The sequence below is a fragment of the Mytilus californianus genome, unplaced genomic scaffold, assembly GCF_021869535.1.
Source record: "Mytilus californianus isolate M0D057914Y unplaced genomic scaffold, xbMytCali1.0.p SCAF_11, whole genome shotgun sequence".
NCBI classification, from domain to species: Eukaryota; Metazoa; Mollusca; class Bivalvia; order Mytilida; family Mytilidae; genus Mytilus; species Mytilus californianus.
The window spans coordinates 3,648,099-3,664,441 of NW_026262593.1; the positions used below are offsets into that span (position 1 = coordinate 3,648,099).

The 16,343-nt window shown below is 33.3% G+C and overlaps 1 protein-coding gene and 1 long non-coding RNA gene across 3 annotated transcripts in view; one reads left to right on the top strand and one right to left on the bottom strand.

The window, feature by feature from the left end:
• Positions 1 to 16,343, bottom strand: part of LOC127719401 (uncharacterized) — an 88,440-nt gene that overhangs the window by 12,546 nt on the left and 59,551 nt on the right. Inside the window, exon 2 of the mRNA XM_052225505.1 lies at positions 9,276 to 9,365. Coding sequence (XP_052081465.1) covers positions 9,276 to 9,365 — 90 coding nt within the window. The remainder of the gene's footprint in view (positions 1 to 9,275; positions 9,366 to 16,343) is intronic.
• On the top strand, positions 10,077 to 12,048 carry LOC127719402 (uncharacterized). 2 transcript variants are annotated; one of them, XR_007990289.1, is made up of 3 exons: positions 10,077 to 10,853; positions 11,109 to 11,454; positions 11,538 to 12,048. It is a non-coding gene; the product is annotated as an uncharacterized LOC127719402 (long non-coding RNA). The 2 variants fall into 2 exon arrangements; XR_007990288.1 differs by adding an exon at positions 10,939 to 11,021 and having other exon boundaries at positions 10,077 to 10,771; positions 11,109 to 12,048.

The window sequence follows — 16,343 nt, forward strand, 5'->3', positions numbered from 1 at the left end:
GTGAAAAAGTATATTTAAGCAAAACGCATTTGACTAGCAGGTCGAATAACGGATATTCTTAAACCCTGCTGACTGCCATTGGCAATTGCCAAATAAATGGATCACCAGATGTAATAAAATGGATCTTAACTATTAATTTAATACCAAACAGAAAACAATAAACTTGCGGAAAAGATGGTATACTGCAAACAAAAGGTGCAAAAATTATTACACCATATCCGGATTTCGACAATTAATGTCTCTTCAGTGATGTTAGGAATCGAAACGGTATTTGGAAGGCCATATAATTTACCTCAATTTGAAGAGTCGAAATAGGATGAACGGATCATATAAACCCGAAGGCAAATATAATGCAATCCCAAACGAAAAAAATATAAACAAGTCTAAATTGAAAACAACGTTCAAACCTATGATTGCATTGGATATATATATACTTACGAAATCTGTATAATATATATCCTAGTTGGCCGAGTAGGGCGCTGGACATAGTGTAGGCGGTGTTGACACGATGTCGCAGATGCAGGAGTTCGCAAATTTGCAGATTGAATTGTTGGACTAAATTTGAGACGAAGTATAGATAGATTATGTTGTTAGCCCTGTATGACCACAGGTTATCCTATGGAGAACGTCTGTTGTAAAGTTCTAAACATGTCACCACGTTTCAAATGCCCATAGATGGTTCAAAACTACAATTTTGGTAGATTTTGGCAAATGCTGTATATTTATGGCAAAAATGAATAAGGAGGACATTCTTAAAAAAAACGACAATTTCCTTTTTCATATACAAATCAATTCGTGTTGGGTAAGGATGTTTCAGTCTTAGGTGCATGATTTTTTTTAATTACATGTAGTTGTTTTTGGCTTTGAACTAGCTTGCAGTAACTGCCAGTACTCTTAAGATCTGTACTTTGTGTTTTTGTTAGTGTTTTTTTTTATTTGTAAAGATCTGATTATAGTTTGTTCTAATGTTGTGTTGTTACACCAAGGTCCCAGGTTAGGGGCCTGTAATTTATTGATTGTCTTTTTTTGCTTTTTATCATTTTTGTTTTTCGTTTCTCGTTTTTTCTACTAAAATCAGGCCGTTAGTTTTCTCGTTTAAATTCTTTTTGATTTGTCATTTCGGGGCCTTTTACAGCTTGTCATTCTGATTTTGGTGTTTACTCATTGTTGAAGGCCGTACGATGACCTATAGTTGGTAACATTCTACGTCAATTGGTCTCTGGTGGAGAGATGGCTAACTCTTTTCGGAATTTTACTTCGGTATAAGGTGCGAACATTCGATATGTCAAGGGATTAATTAGACACCGAAGCCAAGGTGCGAGCATTCGATTTGACGAGGGGTTAATTAGACACTGACGCTAAGATGCGAATTAAAGACTTCATCAAAAAGAGAACACACTAGCTCATGAAACACAAACTTAATGCAAAACAATGGGTGGTGGAAAATGAGACTTACAATTATAAATGAACCATTTGAATAAATATAAAAAAGAGATGTGGTATGATTGCCAATGAGACATCTATCCACCAAATTTCAAATGAAATGGATGTAAGCATTATAGTCAACCGTACGGCCTTCAACAATAAGAAAAACCCATACCGTATAGTCGGCTATAAAAAGGCCCGACATGAAAATATGGAACATTTCCATTGAGAAAACTAACGGCATAATTTATAACAAAAACATTTTCGAAAAACAAATATATATGACAGATATGAACCAACAACCACCACTGAACAACAGTCTCCTGATTTGGAACAGACACACAAATAATGTGGCGGGATAAACATGTTTGTAAGCGCTCAACCCTCCCCTTTTTCTGGGACAGTGGTGTTGCAGTACAACATAATCAAATTTTTACTATAAAAATCAGTTGAAAAGGGCCTAACTCATCAGATCGATACAAAGCAGAAAAACATAAAACAAAAACACAGACCGGACGTGGCATGGTATTTATACATCCATAACAACACAATAGACACAACATACATACCCGAGAAAATACTCGCAGTTACTGACAGCTAGTTCAAAGCCAATAACAACAAAATATCAATCAGTATCAATCCAACTTCCAATCATTATGGATTTAGTATAAAGACGTCATTAACAGTCAGAGAACAATTTTAATGATTTAAAGTATAAAAGCCGATTATCAACCGTAAAAAAAATTATAGATAGTATGCATATATCTCATTGGGTAGTTGTCAAATTGAAGAATGACGGCAGCAGGTTTGTATTTACACTCTGTATATAAGACTATAATTTTCAATCTTTCGATAAAGACATGAAGTCTTAAAAAATTTCAAAAAGACGTAATATTAGCACAATCATGTGCAAAATATGTCTTCGATTTATAGTATAACATTCTTCCTTATTGTTCCATTTTATGTATTTTATTCACATGTTGTCATGTTATGGCTTTTTACAGCTAACTATATGGTTTGGTTTTCAGCGCAATGTTGAAGGCCGTACGGGTAATCTATAAATGGTATGGTTTTAGTTTTAGCTCAATGTTGAAGGCCGTACGGGTAATCTATAAATGGCTTACATCATCGTCTTTTTGTCTCTGGGGAATATTTCTCTATTTACAATCATACCACATCTCCTTTCTTTTTATATTAAAGAAAAATAATACATAACTGATTTACAGTGGGTTAAATTTGATCAAAATGTTATGTTAATCGGATACATGCCTGACCAAATATTTTCGTTTTATTGTTTGTTGTCTTTCATCGTCTTAACATAATATCTTTTTGTCACAATTGAAATGAAGAGTTTAATGGTTAAACCTTAATTATATAAACGTAATCCTTTACCATGTTGTGTCTCCAAGGCATATTTTGCTATTTTAAATAACACATACGACATTTTATTATAGATGATCAATCTAAGACCATTCATCTCCAAACATTATTGTAAATTATCTTATATAATATGTCTAGGTTAGTCTATGGAAAGGTATATACTATGAAATTTGGAGCGAGGAGCTTGCTAAAAACTAAATTTTATATAGTCTTAGTGAAGGTTTATTAAAGAAATCACAAACCAAACTTTAAACACAGAAGATGAAATACATGAAATAAAATTCATATAGACTTTTAATATAAAATAAGAAGATGTGGTATTATTGCCAAAGTTTATTCATACAAACGTAGTTATCAAAGGTACCCGGATTATAATTTAATACGTCAGACGCGCATTTCGTCTACATAAGACTCATCAGTGACGCTCAGATCAAAACAGTTATAAAGCCAAACAAGTACAAAGTTGAAGAGCATTGAGGACCCAAACTTCCCATTTTTGCAAGAATTCATATCTTCAATTATTCCTCGTTAACATCAGATTAAAAATATTGAAGATAATTATCAAACTACATGCTGTTGCATCTGTTCAAATTTACCCTACATTTACCCTCTCTATGGGCATATCGTTACCGGTAAAGGTCGATATCATTCAAGAGCAAGATGCAACGATATTCCTTTTAGAGGTACCAAACTATCGTCCACGTCTAATATTGATTAGAAGGCTTGTTGAAAAAAAACCCATCTTGAACTCTTTTTTAGATAATTGTACAGAGGGGACAAACCATAAAAAGGTGATAATAAAAGGAGATGTGGTGTGATTGCCAAATGAGACAACTTTCCACCAGAGTCACAATGACGTTAAAGTTAACAACTATATGTCACCGTACGACCTTCAACAATGATGAAACCTCACACCGTATAGTCAGCTATAAAAAACATAATTATGACAAAATTGTTAACCAATCTAAACGAGAAAAATTAACGACCTGATTTAAAACAAAACAATTAACAAAAAACAAATAGGACAGGCATAAACAAACGACAACCACTGAATAACAGGCTCCTGACTTGGGACATGCCCATAAGAATGTGGTACAGGGTTAACATGTTTGGAGCGCCCAACTCTCTCCTAACCTAGAACAGTGGTGTTCTAGCACAACATAAGAAAAAACTTTGAAAATCAGTTGGGAATTGCTTAAAACAACAGATCGGTACAAATGAAAAAAAAAATGTTGTTTCTGGTATTATTGTTTCCATGACAGTATCCAACCAACAGCTGAAGCTACCTTAGCTAGCTTCACATATTTAAAAAAAAAAGATATGAAAAATCTAATAATTTTGAGTTTGGCTAGATTATCATTTTGAAAAATGAAATTCATTTAGATCCCATTTATATATATATAAAAAAATAGAGATACAAATGTAACATGCATTATAAATATTAAAATTATTTTTTTCTAAAACCTAATTTTTTGATGAAGTTGTATTGTATCTCGTAAGCCCAATGTGACCGGAATTTAGCCAGGTTTTTTTTTACATTATTTTATCATTAATGCACTTTTATTAATTGCTGAGCAATAAGTGACACTAGTATTAAATACATTTGTTTCGTTATTTTAACACTGTTCATTTTAAATATGTAAAACGTAAGAAAAAATCTAATTCAATGACCATGTTGAATTATAATGAGGATCTGATAAACCAATATAGTACTATAAGTATATTGTCAAACAAAAAAATAAAGTTATGTTTGAAGTACAATTAAAACAAGACTTTTATTATCTCGGTGACTACTTTTTCAAAATGGCAAATTGCTCAGCTTTTGTTGTAAGAATCACGTTTTTGAAATATCATTCTGTAAATCATTTGTACTATGGAATGACTCATATGGTAACTTACTTTTTCAATTCTTTTGTTGCTTTTGAAATAAAGAGTGAACACATTCATTACAATTTTTGCAAGGTTAGGAACAAAATTAACATTCTTCAAATTGATATCGTTCTTCGATATCGGAACTTCCCATAAACAATCTGATCAAAAGACGAGTCACAAATGTCATTAGAAAAACATTATTAAAATTCTTTACTCGTTAAGAAATTACGTGTACATAATATGAATGAACGGGTAGAATTGTCGGTTTCTATAAGTAACAATTATTTCACAAGGTAATAATATATTCACAGGTAAACTTGGCCACTAATTGGCTTACACTTAAGCCCCCTCACCCATTCACATAAAAACTGTAATTGAAAAAAATAAACAAACCAAAAGACGTATTTATCAGACTGTCACTTTTTTCATAAGAGATTTAACATAACACTTTTTATTCCGCAGTTTTCAGTGCTTATACCAAACGCTCATAAGATGTAAGGGAGATAACCGCAAAATAATTTATTGCTTGGTTTGTGTTGCATTTCAAGAGTCCAGCGTGTGGAACGTCATATGCAGTTTTTGCTATGTATAACACGGATTGGCGGTTTCGACGCGAAGACAAATCGATAAGGGTCAATAAAATCGAAAAATATTTTTTTCGAATTGTTAGTACCGAATTCAGTAACCCACAGTTCATCATGTTTAATAATGTAAACGAGAAGTCTTACTCCCATTTTGATGTATAAATAGTGTTCCCCCTGTAGACATAGTTTAATTTGAAGCAAACATAGCTTTAAAACCAAGATGTTTTGACTGGGAAGATGAGAATAGGGCTCATAATATAACATTCATTCATTTCTATAGAAATATACGAACTAGGGTCCCTGAAAATCAGTTTTTATTCAGAAAATTGCATCAGGTTGACAATTATAACTAAAGATAAGTGTAAACGGAGCACTAGGTTCGTCTGCTTTAGATTGAAGGAGATTGATAATAACTGAAGAGAAATGTTAAGCACAAGAGTCGTCTGATTTTGATTGATAGAGATTGGTAATAACTGAAGAGAAGTGTAAACGGAGGACTAGGGTCGTCTGCTTTTGATTGAGGGAAATTGATAGTAACTGAAGAGAAGTGTAAACGGAGCACTAGGGTCGTCTGCTTTTGATTGAGGGAAATTGATAGTAACTGAAGAGAAGTGTAAACGGAGCACTAGGGTTGTCTGCTTTTGATTGAGAAAGATTGGTAATAACTGAAGAGAAGTGTAAACGGGGAACTAGGGTCGTCTGCTTTTGATTGAGGGAGATTGATAATAACTGAAGAGAAGTGTAAACGGAGTACTAAGGTCGACTGCTTTTGATTCAGGGAGATTGGTAATAACTGAAGAGAAGTGTAAACGGGGCACTAGGGTCGTTTGCTTTTGATTTAGGGAGATTGGTAATAACTGAGGAGAAGTGTAAACGGAGTACTAGGGTCGTCTGCTTTTGATTGAAGGAGATTGATAGTAACTGAAGAGAATTGTAAACGGATCACAAGGGTCGTCAGCTTTTGATTGAGAGAGATTTGATAATAACTGAAGAGAAGTGTAAACAGAGTACTAGGGTCGTCTGCTTTTGATTTACGGAGATTGATAATAACTGAAGAGAAGTGTAAACGGAGCTGTTGGGTCGTCTGCTTTTGATTGAGGGAGATTGATAATAACTGAAGAGAAGTGTAAACGGAGCACTAGGGTCGTCTGCTTTTGATTGAGGGAGATTGATAGTAACTGAAGAGAAATGTAAACGGAGCACTAGGGTCGTCTGCTTTTGATTGAGGGAGATTGATAATAACTGAAGAGAAGTGTAAACGGAGCACTAGGGTCGTCTGCTTTTGATTGAGGGAGATTGATAGTAGATGAGGAGAAGTGTAAACGGAGCACTAGGGTCGTTTGCTTTTGATTGAGAAAGATTGGTAATAACTGAAGAGAAGTGTAAACGGAGCACTAAGGTCGTTTGCTTTTAGATTTAGGGATATTAATGGTTACTTAAGAGAAGTGTATACGGAACACAAGGGTCGTCTGCTTTTGAATGAGGGAGATTGATAATAACAGAAGGGAAGTGTAAACGGAGCACTAGAGTCGTCTGCTTTTGATTGAGGGAGATTGGTAATAACTGAAGAGAAGTGTAAATGGGGCACTAGGGTCGTCTGCTTTTGATTGAGGGAGATTGATAATAACTGAAGAGAAGTGTAAACGGGGCACTAGGGTCGTTTGCTTTTAGATTTAGGGATATTGATGGTTACTTAAGAGAAGTGTATACGGAACACAAGGGTCGATGTTTTGGATGAGGGAGATTGATAATAACAGAAGGGAAGTGTAAACGGAGCACTAGAGTCGTCTGCTTTTGATTGAGGGAGATTGATAGTAACTGAGGAGAAGTGTAAACGGAGCACTAGGATCGTCTGCTTTTGATTCAGGAAGATTGGTAATAACTGAAGAGAAGTGTATACGGAGCACTAGGGTCGTCTGCTTTTGATTGAGGGAGATTGATAGTAACTGAGGAGAAGTGTAAACGGAGCACTAGGGTCGTTTGCTTTTGATTGAGAAAGATTGGTAATAACTGAAGAGAAGTGTAAACGGAGCACTAAGGTCGTTTGCTTTTAGATTTAGGGATATTGATGGTTACTTAAGAGAAGTGTATACGGAACACAAGGGTCGTCTGCTTTTGAATGAGGGAGATTGATAATAACAGAAGGGAAGTGTAAACGGAGAACTAGAGTCGTCTGCTTTTGATTGAGGGAGATTGGTAATAACTGAAGAGAAGTGTAAACGGGGCACTAGGGTCGTCTGCTTTTGATTGAGGGAGATTGATAATAACTGAAGAGAAGTGTAAACGGGGAACTAGGGTCGTCTGCTTTGATTGAGGGAGGTTGATAATTGGTCGGTATCTTCCGTGCAGTATAGGATTCGGCACAAATAATTCTCAAAAAAGAAAATTCTTCACTTTTTTTCCTCAATCATTTTTTCTTCGCTTTGAAGTGGCAAACATATCCTGCATGTTGCTTGTACACGGTGGTTTAACGTGAATATATAATCATCGATTTTTGTTCTCATAATTATGATTGATTGATTGTTTCTTGCTTAACGTCCAGTGACGAATGATTCATGTAGTTTTAGGACGAGATATCAACACAATGTATACACTTGATAGGTTCTGTAAGGTACATGTAGGACAACTGGGATGAAGGGTTGAAAAATTGAACAGCCATTGAAAAAATTATAGTTTGTTGAAAAGAGACAGAAATTTTGTCTTGCAACAGGCCACCTACTGACCCCTTAAAGTTTTGATGCAAGGTTTCTGTAATGGTCAGAGAGCGTGACACTCTTCTTTAATGTTCAGAGAGCGTGGTACTCTCCGGCCATTCACAAGACATCAGATTATATTACCTATTCCAACCGGATGTGTCAGCTGCGGATTTATACATCCCGCAAAGTCAAATAGAGACTATTTAGTAATGGTTTTACTGCCGGACTGTAGAATTCCAGGGATGACAACATTCTTATACCCAAGTCAACCATTGGGGGTAACATATAGCTACGAAATTAAAAAAAACATATAAGCAATGAACGTGTATTAAATCTCAAAACATCGATCAAATGAACATCTTTTCATCTTTTAAATTATTTTCAGCACTTCTGTTTGCTGGAGATGGTAGGCATATAGACTTATCTAGTACCTTGTTTAATATTTTTCTAAAAGTTGGGTGCACAAATGAACAAAACAATCATTTTAATTGATTAAGATGTCGATAAGAAAATTAAACAAATCGCTTGCTAATGCCAATATATGTACATGAAAAGATTTTTTTATACAATTCATAAAGGGGATTTTTTCACACAGGAGGAAACCTATGTTTGAAAGAACCATTAGATTTATCATGCAAATAGTACCATTAATGACATCAAATATTAAAATGTAGAAAACATCGTCTGATTTGTGTGCTTCTCGAGAACGAGACTCGAGCTCTCATCTATAAATATTGTACCAAACGTAATAAAAATAGATATATAAGTTTGACACTGAATATAATTATACGATTAATTGTTAATGAACGTTATAATAACACAAACATAAAAAATATAAATTTATTGAAAATAAGGTAGATGGGTCAGTCCATTTATCTGGGCAAATCGCTGGAATAGACGTATATAGAAGAAGATTGTTGTACTGAGATGTGTCGTTCATCCTGTCACAGTACTAACCCAAATAATTCGGTCGTTATATTCCACTCACTACGATTGCCACCTTTGAAGGACACTGATTGCAATAATTATATAAGTAATCAGAGCACTGTGAGCGGTATCAGACGAATCTAACAACTAGTAGTAGGGACAGTAAATTAGAGTTATCTCTCTTATGGCGACAAATTATTATTTTTCAATGAATACATGACTGAAAATGGTTTGATGAGTGATTTGTGCAAAACTGGTTATGATGTAGTGGATAAACCAAAAGATGATTTCAAAATAAGGATTGATATATGATGTATTTCAATATATACACAACAACATGTACACCTGTCTATAGAGAACTACTAAAAGGGTGGTTAACATGTTGACTTACCTCGTATATTATGAGTACACTCTGAATAATGTAAATTTGATATCGTTCTATTTTCTACACAACTTTCCCACATTCCTTCATAGATATCGACTGAAATGAAAGAAATATATTTAAAATGAAAGTACTGAAAGTGGCGTTAAAATGGGTATTTATAGATTGGTATGAGATGGCGTTGTAGTGAATTCTTAGGTGTTCGTGTTGCTCAGTCAGCTTTTTTCTATATTGTGTTTTGTGTGCTGTTTGTCTGTTCGTGGTTCTTCTTTTTTTGCCATAGCATTGTCAGTTTGATTTCGACTTATGCATTTAAATATCACTTTGGTATCTTTCGCCTCTCTTTTAGTTAGATACTTAGCAAATTCACTATAGGTTATCGCATACAAAAGTGGGTATGTTATACGTATAAGAAGAAATGTTACGTTGCTTCCTAAGAATTCTCTGTCAATGTAAATGATGTACTACAAATCTAAAAATTAAAAATATTTATTGAAGAATCAATTATTTTTGAAAATTGTCTTTTACGATAATCCTGAATGATGAAGAGGAAGCCGGAGTACCCGGTGAGAATCATCAATTACGATAGGAGTAAAAAGCACCTAGCCACGAGCAGGATTCGCACTCACAACCTCAGTATTGACACCCTAGTGATCAGAGTAGATGGATTACTTAGATCATTCGGTCACGGAGGTCCCCTCATCCTAAATGCCTTCGATGCTGTTCGGAATTTTAATATTTTCATGACTATCATATTAAATGCCTTTGCAGATGAATGGTGTCATATTTTGAATTTTTCCTTAATATTTTGTAGCCCCAAGTTTTTTTCGCTGAAATGCCTAAACAAAACTTGGCCCATTAACATCTATATTTTCAATTTTATTTCTATTTTTGTAGCCCCAAGTTTTTTTCGCTGAAATGCCTAAACAAAACTTGGCCCGTTAACATCTATATTTCTCAATTTTATTTCTATTTTTGTAGCCCCAAGTGTTTTTCGCTGAAATGCCTAAACAAAACTTGGCCCATTAACATCTATATTTCTCAATTTTATTTCTATTTTTGTAGCCCCAAGTTTTTTTTTCGCTAAAATGCCTAAACAAAACTTGGCCCATTAACATCTATATTTCTCAATTTTATTTCTATTTTTGTAGCCCCAAGTTTTTTTTTCGCTGAAATGCCTAAACAAAACTTGGCCCATTAACATCTATATTTCTCAATTTTATTTCTATTTTTGTAGCCCCAAGTTTTTTTTCTCGCTAAAATGCCTAAACAAAACTTGGCCCATTAACATCTATATTTCTCAATTTTATTTCTATTTTTGTAGCCCCAAGTTTTTTTCTCTCGCTAAAATGCCTAAACAAAACTTGGCCCATTAACATCTATATTTCTCAATTTTATTTCTATTTTTGTACCCCCAAGTTTTTTTTTGCTAAAATGCCTAAACAAAACTTGGCCCATTAACATCTATATTTCTCAATTTTATTTCTATTTTTGTAGCCCCAAGTGTTTTTCGCTGAAATGCCTAAACAAAACTTGGCCCATTAACATCTATATTTCTCAATTTTATTTCTATTTTTGTAGCCCCAAGTTTTTTTCGCTGAAATGCCTAAACAAAACTTGGCCTATTAACATCTATATTTCTCAATTTTATTTCTATTTTTGTAGCATCAAGTGTTTTTCGCTGAAATGCCTAAACAAAACTTGGCCCATTAACATCTATATTTCTCAATTTTATTTCTATTTTTGTAGCCCCAAGTTTTTTTTCCGCTAAAATGCCTAAACAAAACTTGGCCCATTAACATCTATATTTCTCAATTTTATTTCTATTTTTGTAGCCCCAAGTTTTTTTTTCGCTGAAATGCCTAAACAAAACTTGGCCCATTAACATCTATATTTCTCAATTTTATTTCTATTTTTGTAGCCCCAAGTTTTTTTTCTCGCTAAAATGCCTAAACAAAACTTGGCCCATTAACATCTATATTTCTCAATTTTATTTCTATTTTTGTAGCCCCAAGTTTTTTTTCTCGCTAAAATGCCTAAACAAAACTTGGCCCATTAACATCTATATTTCTCAATTTTATTTCTATTTTTGTACCCCCAAGTTTTTTTTTGCTAAAATGCCTAAACAAAACTTGGCCCATTAACATCTATATTTCTCAATTTTATTTCTATTTTTGTAGCCCCAAGTGTTTTTCGCTGAAATGCCTAAACAAAACTTGGCCCATTAACATCTATATTTCTCAATTTTATTTCTATTTTTGTAGCCCCAAGTTTTTTTCGCTGAAATGCCTAAACAAAACTTGGCCTATTAACATCTATATTTCTCAATTTTATTTCTATTTTTGTAGCATCAAGTTTTTTTCGCTGAAATGCCTAAACCAAACTTGGCCCATTAACATCTATATTTCTTAATTTTATTTCTATTTTTGTAGCTCCAAGTTTTTTTTCGCTGAAATGCCTAAACCAAACTTGGCCCATTAACATCTATATTTCTCAATTTTATTTCTATTTTGTAGCCCCGAGGTTTTTTTTCGCTGAAATGCATGAAAGTAACAATCAGCAACTATATTTCTCAATTTTCTTTGAAAAACATCTCAAATTAACTTCTGACAAAATATTTTATGAATTTTGTCGTTTTCATACAGTTTAATCCCCACATCTCCTCATACTTTTATACAAAACTCAAGAGATCGAAATTACTTGTTTTTCATATTTTTGTCCTAACTAATTCGAAAGTGTTCTACATTCTCTATTTTAAAAGACTTCATGTCCTTATTTTTACTTAGAGATCCTAGCCTATTTAGAGCTATTCTAAACTAAACTTAACCCTTACCCTAACCCTGAACCTAACTTTGAATCTAACCCTAACCCTTACACTAGCTATAAGCCTATTCTAGAACTAGACCTAAATATAACAAGAAATGTTTACCGCTTTCATACTATAGAAAGATTTATTTGGCCGTTGGCATTTTGATTCTGAAATAATTCTTTCATTTGACGAAATATCATTAGTTTCATAAAAGAAATAAAATGCGACACATTTTGTAGAATTGGCGTTTAATCATCGTGAATTAATCATCTGAATCTTCCCTGAAACTGTGCAATTTTAGGAAATGATGATAAAACATTTCTGTCGGAAGTTAATGTCGCTTTTAGAGTGGTATATGCAATTTATGTCTCAGCTGAGACTATTCAGATCACCAAGCAACAATAAAATTGTTATCACGGAGTCGACAATGAATTATACGTAGATTCTTTATTAGTAGTAATCTGATATATAAATGAACAAGTAATACTATATCAATGGTACCTATTGGTTCCGCCTCGGTTCCGCTAACCTGATTTTCACACTTATCGTGCGTATGTGTGAATATTCGTACAAATGAACAAATATTCCTGTGTCAAGTGTACTTCTTGTTTCCGCTAACCTGATTGGTATACTTAGCGTGCGAATGTGCGAATGTAACAAGGTCGGGATGAGGTTTATAGAATGGGGAATAATAAGCAAAAACATTTAGAATTCCGAGAAAAAAAACAGAGAAAATCGACAAAAAAAAAGAATAGAAACAATTAGACCAAAAGATAAAGAATAGAACATAACGATGTTCTGAAATATAAAGAACAGAATGATGGGCAAAATACATGAAGAAGAAAAGAATTGTTTCAATAATTAAAACATAAAGAAATAATGGATCCCCTATCAATGCAGACCCATATATAATAGAATTGAGAATGGAAACGAGGAATGTGTCAAAGAGACAACAACCCGACCAAAGAGCAGTAAACAGCCCAAGGTCACAAATGGGTCTTCAATAATAGAAGTATTATTTTACTGCAATGTAATCAGACTGTAGGATACCTGACAAAAAAATGGCGGGAGGAACTTTCCGGTATTGCATCAAATACAATCTAATTAAATGGTATTGGCTTAAAATCAGTCCCCTTAATATAGTGTTCAAAAATAGTTCTTATTAATGTGTATGTTTCCATTATGCAAAAATAAAAGTGAAGGTTAGTCAGAAATAAACAAAACTACATTTAAAACTCAATTTTGCATAAATATTAATGACCCAAAAGCATTCAATAGTAGAGAATGACGTCTACAACGTATTGTATTTTTTCTATGACGTTAGTTTTGTTATATCCTAAAATGATGAGTTTAAAATTTAATATGCAAATTAAATTATATTTTTAAAACATTTTTTTACAATTGCTTTTGGCAAAGTCTTTATACAAGTATACCAATCATTTATAGTTATCACTCTTGAGCACTAAAATGAAATAAAAGGAATCAAATTATGAAATGAAATGTTAAATGATTAAAATATTCCGTTCACAGTCTGTACGAAACAACATTATTAAAGATACAAAAAAGGTATTAAAAAAAAACAATAGCAAAGTGTGATTTCTAACATTTCATTAAAGATGTCAACACATAGTAAAGTAAATATTTGAATTGTTACTTTATATGATTTATTCATTGTGTACAGTATTGTTTTTAATAACGACCGACATCCTTGTAAGAAAGATCGTTGACTATTATGAAATTTTAAATATATATATATATATATATATATATTCTACCACTGTATCGAGGGTGAAACGCTTTTCTCCATTCGAGACAGTTAAAATTTCAAATTAAAAAAACCAGGCTTGCATTTTAAATATTATTTTAAATTTTAACTGCCAATGAGTCGAATCTTAATCCCCTATTGTAGGGTTGGTAGTATATTTATGCTGTTACAGAGGCAATTCATGATCAGTTACTTCAAAGTAGTAGACTTTGGTCGACTGAGGCTTCCATTTGTTCTGAACAGATATATTACAGAATGCGAACTATCACGTGATGTTGCATGTCGTGAGCAACATAGGAGGTGCCTCTAGGGGAACAATGATTACTTACCTTTCTAAATGATTTATCTTTATTCTCATAAACCATAAATATAGTTACAGAGAAGATAATATTACAATGATAACAAATATTATAGACATGGCAAATTTGTAAAGCAAATGATTGTTATTTAATATAGTAATACATATTTGGACAACAGATAAATAAAATATATAGTTGTTTTAACCAGGAGGATGGATTTTCAAAGAAATAGATTTGATAAATCTACAGAGAGAAACAAATTTGATAAATCTATAGAGTTTAATAACATTAACGGTCTCAATTTTACCGCACCAAATGCGAATATCGACATTTAATGTCTCTCAAGTCATGCTAGAGGCCATACTTTTAGAAAATCTAAAACCTAATTGTGACAAACGTTGAGGAGCAGATTTAAAAAATAATTATAAAAAGCATCACCAAATACGGACAAGCAATCAGAGCTTAACATGAGGGAGATTCCTTAGATTAAAATATGTTTTTTTCAGTTTTACAGTAGCAAATTCAAATAATCCAATATCCGTATTTAATGCCATACCGAAGTACTCAGCTACAAGGCTGGTTATAACCCCGGGGACTAATATTTCACCACTGACCAGAAGAAGTATCGGCCCTTTTGTAGTAGCATTATCAATACCAAATTTACTGCCACATGTGTAATTAATGTCTCTCTAAAGATGCCCGAGGCAAATAATATTTGAAAATCCCAAAAATATATATATAAGATGACAATTATATCGTATTTTATTCTGCGTTGGTCAAAGCAGAAATCGACGGTCAGTGAATATAGGCTTGTTTCTTGTTTGGTTATGTCGCAATTTGTCATAAAAAGTTTGTAAAGATTAAAACATAGAAAATTGTCATTCATCATTTTAAACAGATAAAATGTCAAAAGCACCATTAAATCGATGATGTGTTTTCCTGACTTATATCGAAAGAATCCTTACAGCATTTTCAATAATTAAAGAGTTAGTGTGAATAAACACTGGAAATATTCCGCTCTATGCTCAAGGGAATACCAGTATCGACAGGAAGAAGATGCTTTCTTAACAAAATGAAATTTGTTGCATGCAAAATTATCCAAATATTATCACCAACATACAATGTCATTCTAATGAAGTTAATATGAATGTTTTTATCTTAAAACAGAATGGCTTATGTGCCAAACATTGCTTTGTATGTTTAACCAATCAAAGGCGGATATAAGGGGGGATGGGACCCAGGCACCCCTTATTGGGCTACATATATGATAAATGCATAGACTTTTTACATGTAACACTCCAAACGTTTGCTTTTTAGGCCCCCTCATTGTTAATAGTATAAGTTTGACCACAGTCAATCAAAACTGTGTTCACGTGACGTGAGTAGGCGGAGCAAAGTCCTATTGTTGTATGCATTATCAAATCGCTTTCTGAAACGAATTATCTCGGTATACTCTAAAGTAAAAATTTTACAATTATCATCTGTAAGAATATGGGTATTTTGAGATTATTATGATACGGGTTCGGTTAATAGTTGACGACATAGAAATAAGAAGATATGGTATAACTATCAATGAGAGATCATCCACCAAATGAGGTAGATGAAAGCAACTATACGTCACCGTACGGCCTTCAACAATGAGAAAAACCAATATCGTATGGTAAGCTATAAAAGGCCCCGGCGTGATAAAATGTAATACAATTCATCAAGAAAAATGAACTAATGTTCGAAACAATAAACGTAAAACATAAATGATAGACAGCAACCAACGAAAACCGCAGATTTATTTTGGCACAACTTTTCGGATTGTCTGTTTTTAATGTTTCTTCGTGTTTGATTTAGCATTACAACTGTTTTGATCCAACCCCCACTTATGAGTCTAGTGTTAGCGAAACGCTTGTCTGGCGTACCAAATTGTAAGCCTGGTATCTTTAATAAGTTTTTTACAACCACTGGGTCAATGCCACTAGTGGTGGACGTTTCGTCCCCGAAGGTATCACCAGCCTGGTAGTCAGCTCTTTTGTGTTGACATAATATATCAATGATTATGTTCATTTCTTGTAAACTGACTGTTTTTAAAATGATGAACTATATGAAACACAAAGGTTTTCTACTCTCAGACATAGATTGGATTAGCCGCATTTAACATAAATTTTCGGATATTTAGTTCTCAATGCTCTTCAAGTTTGCTTTTTGATTTGGTC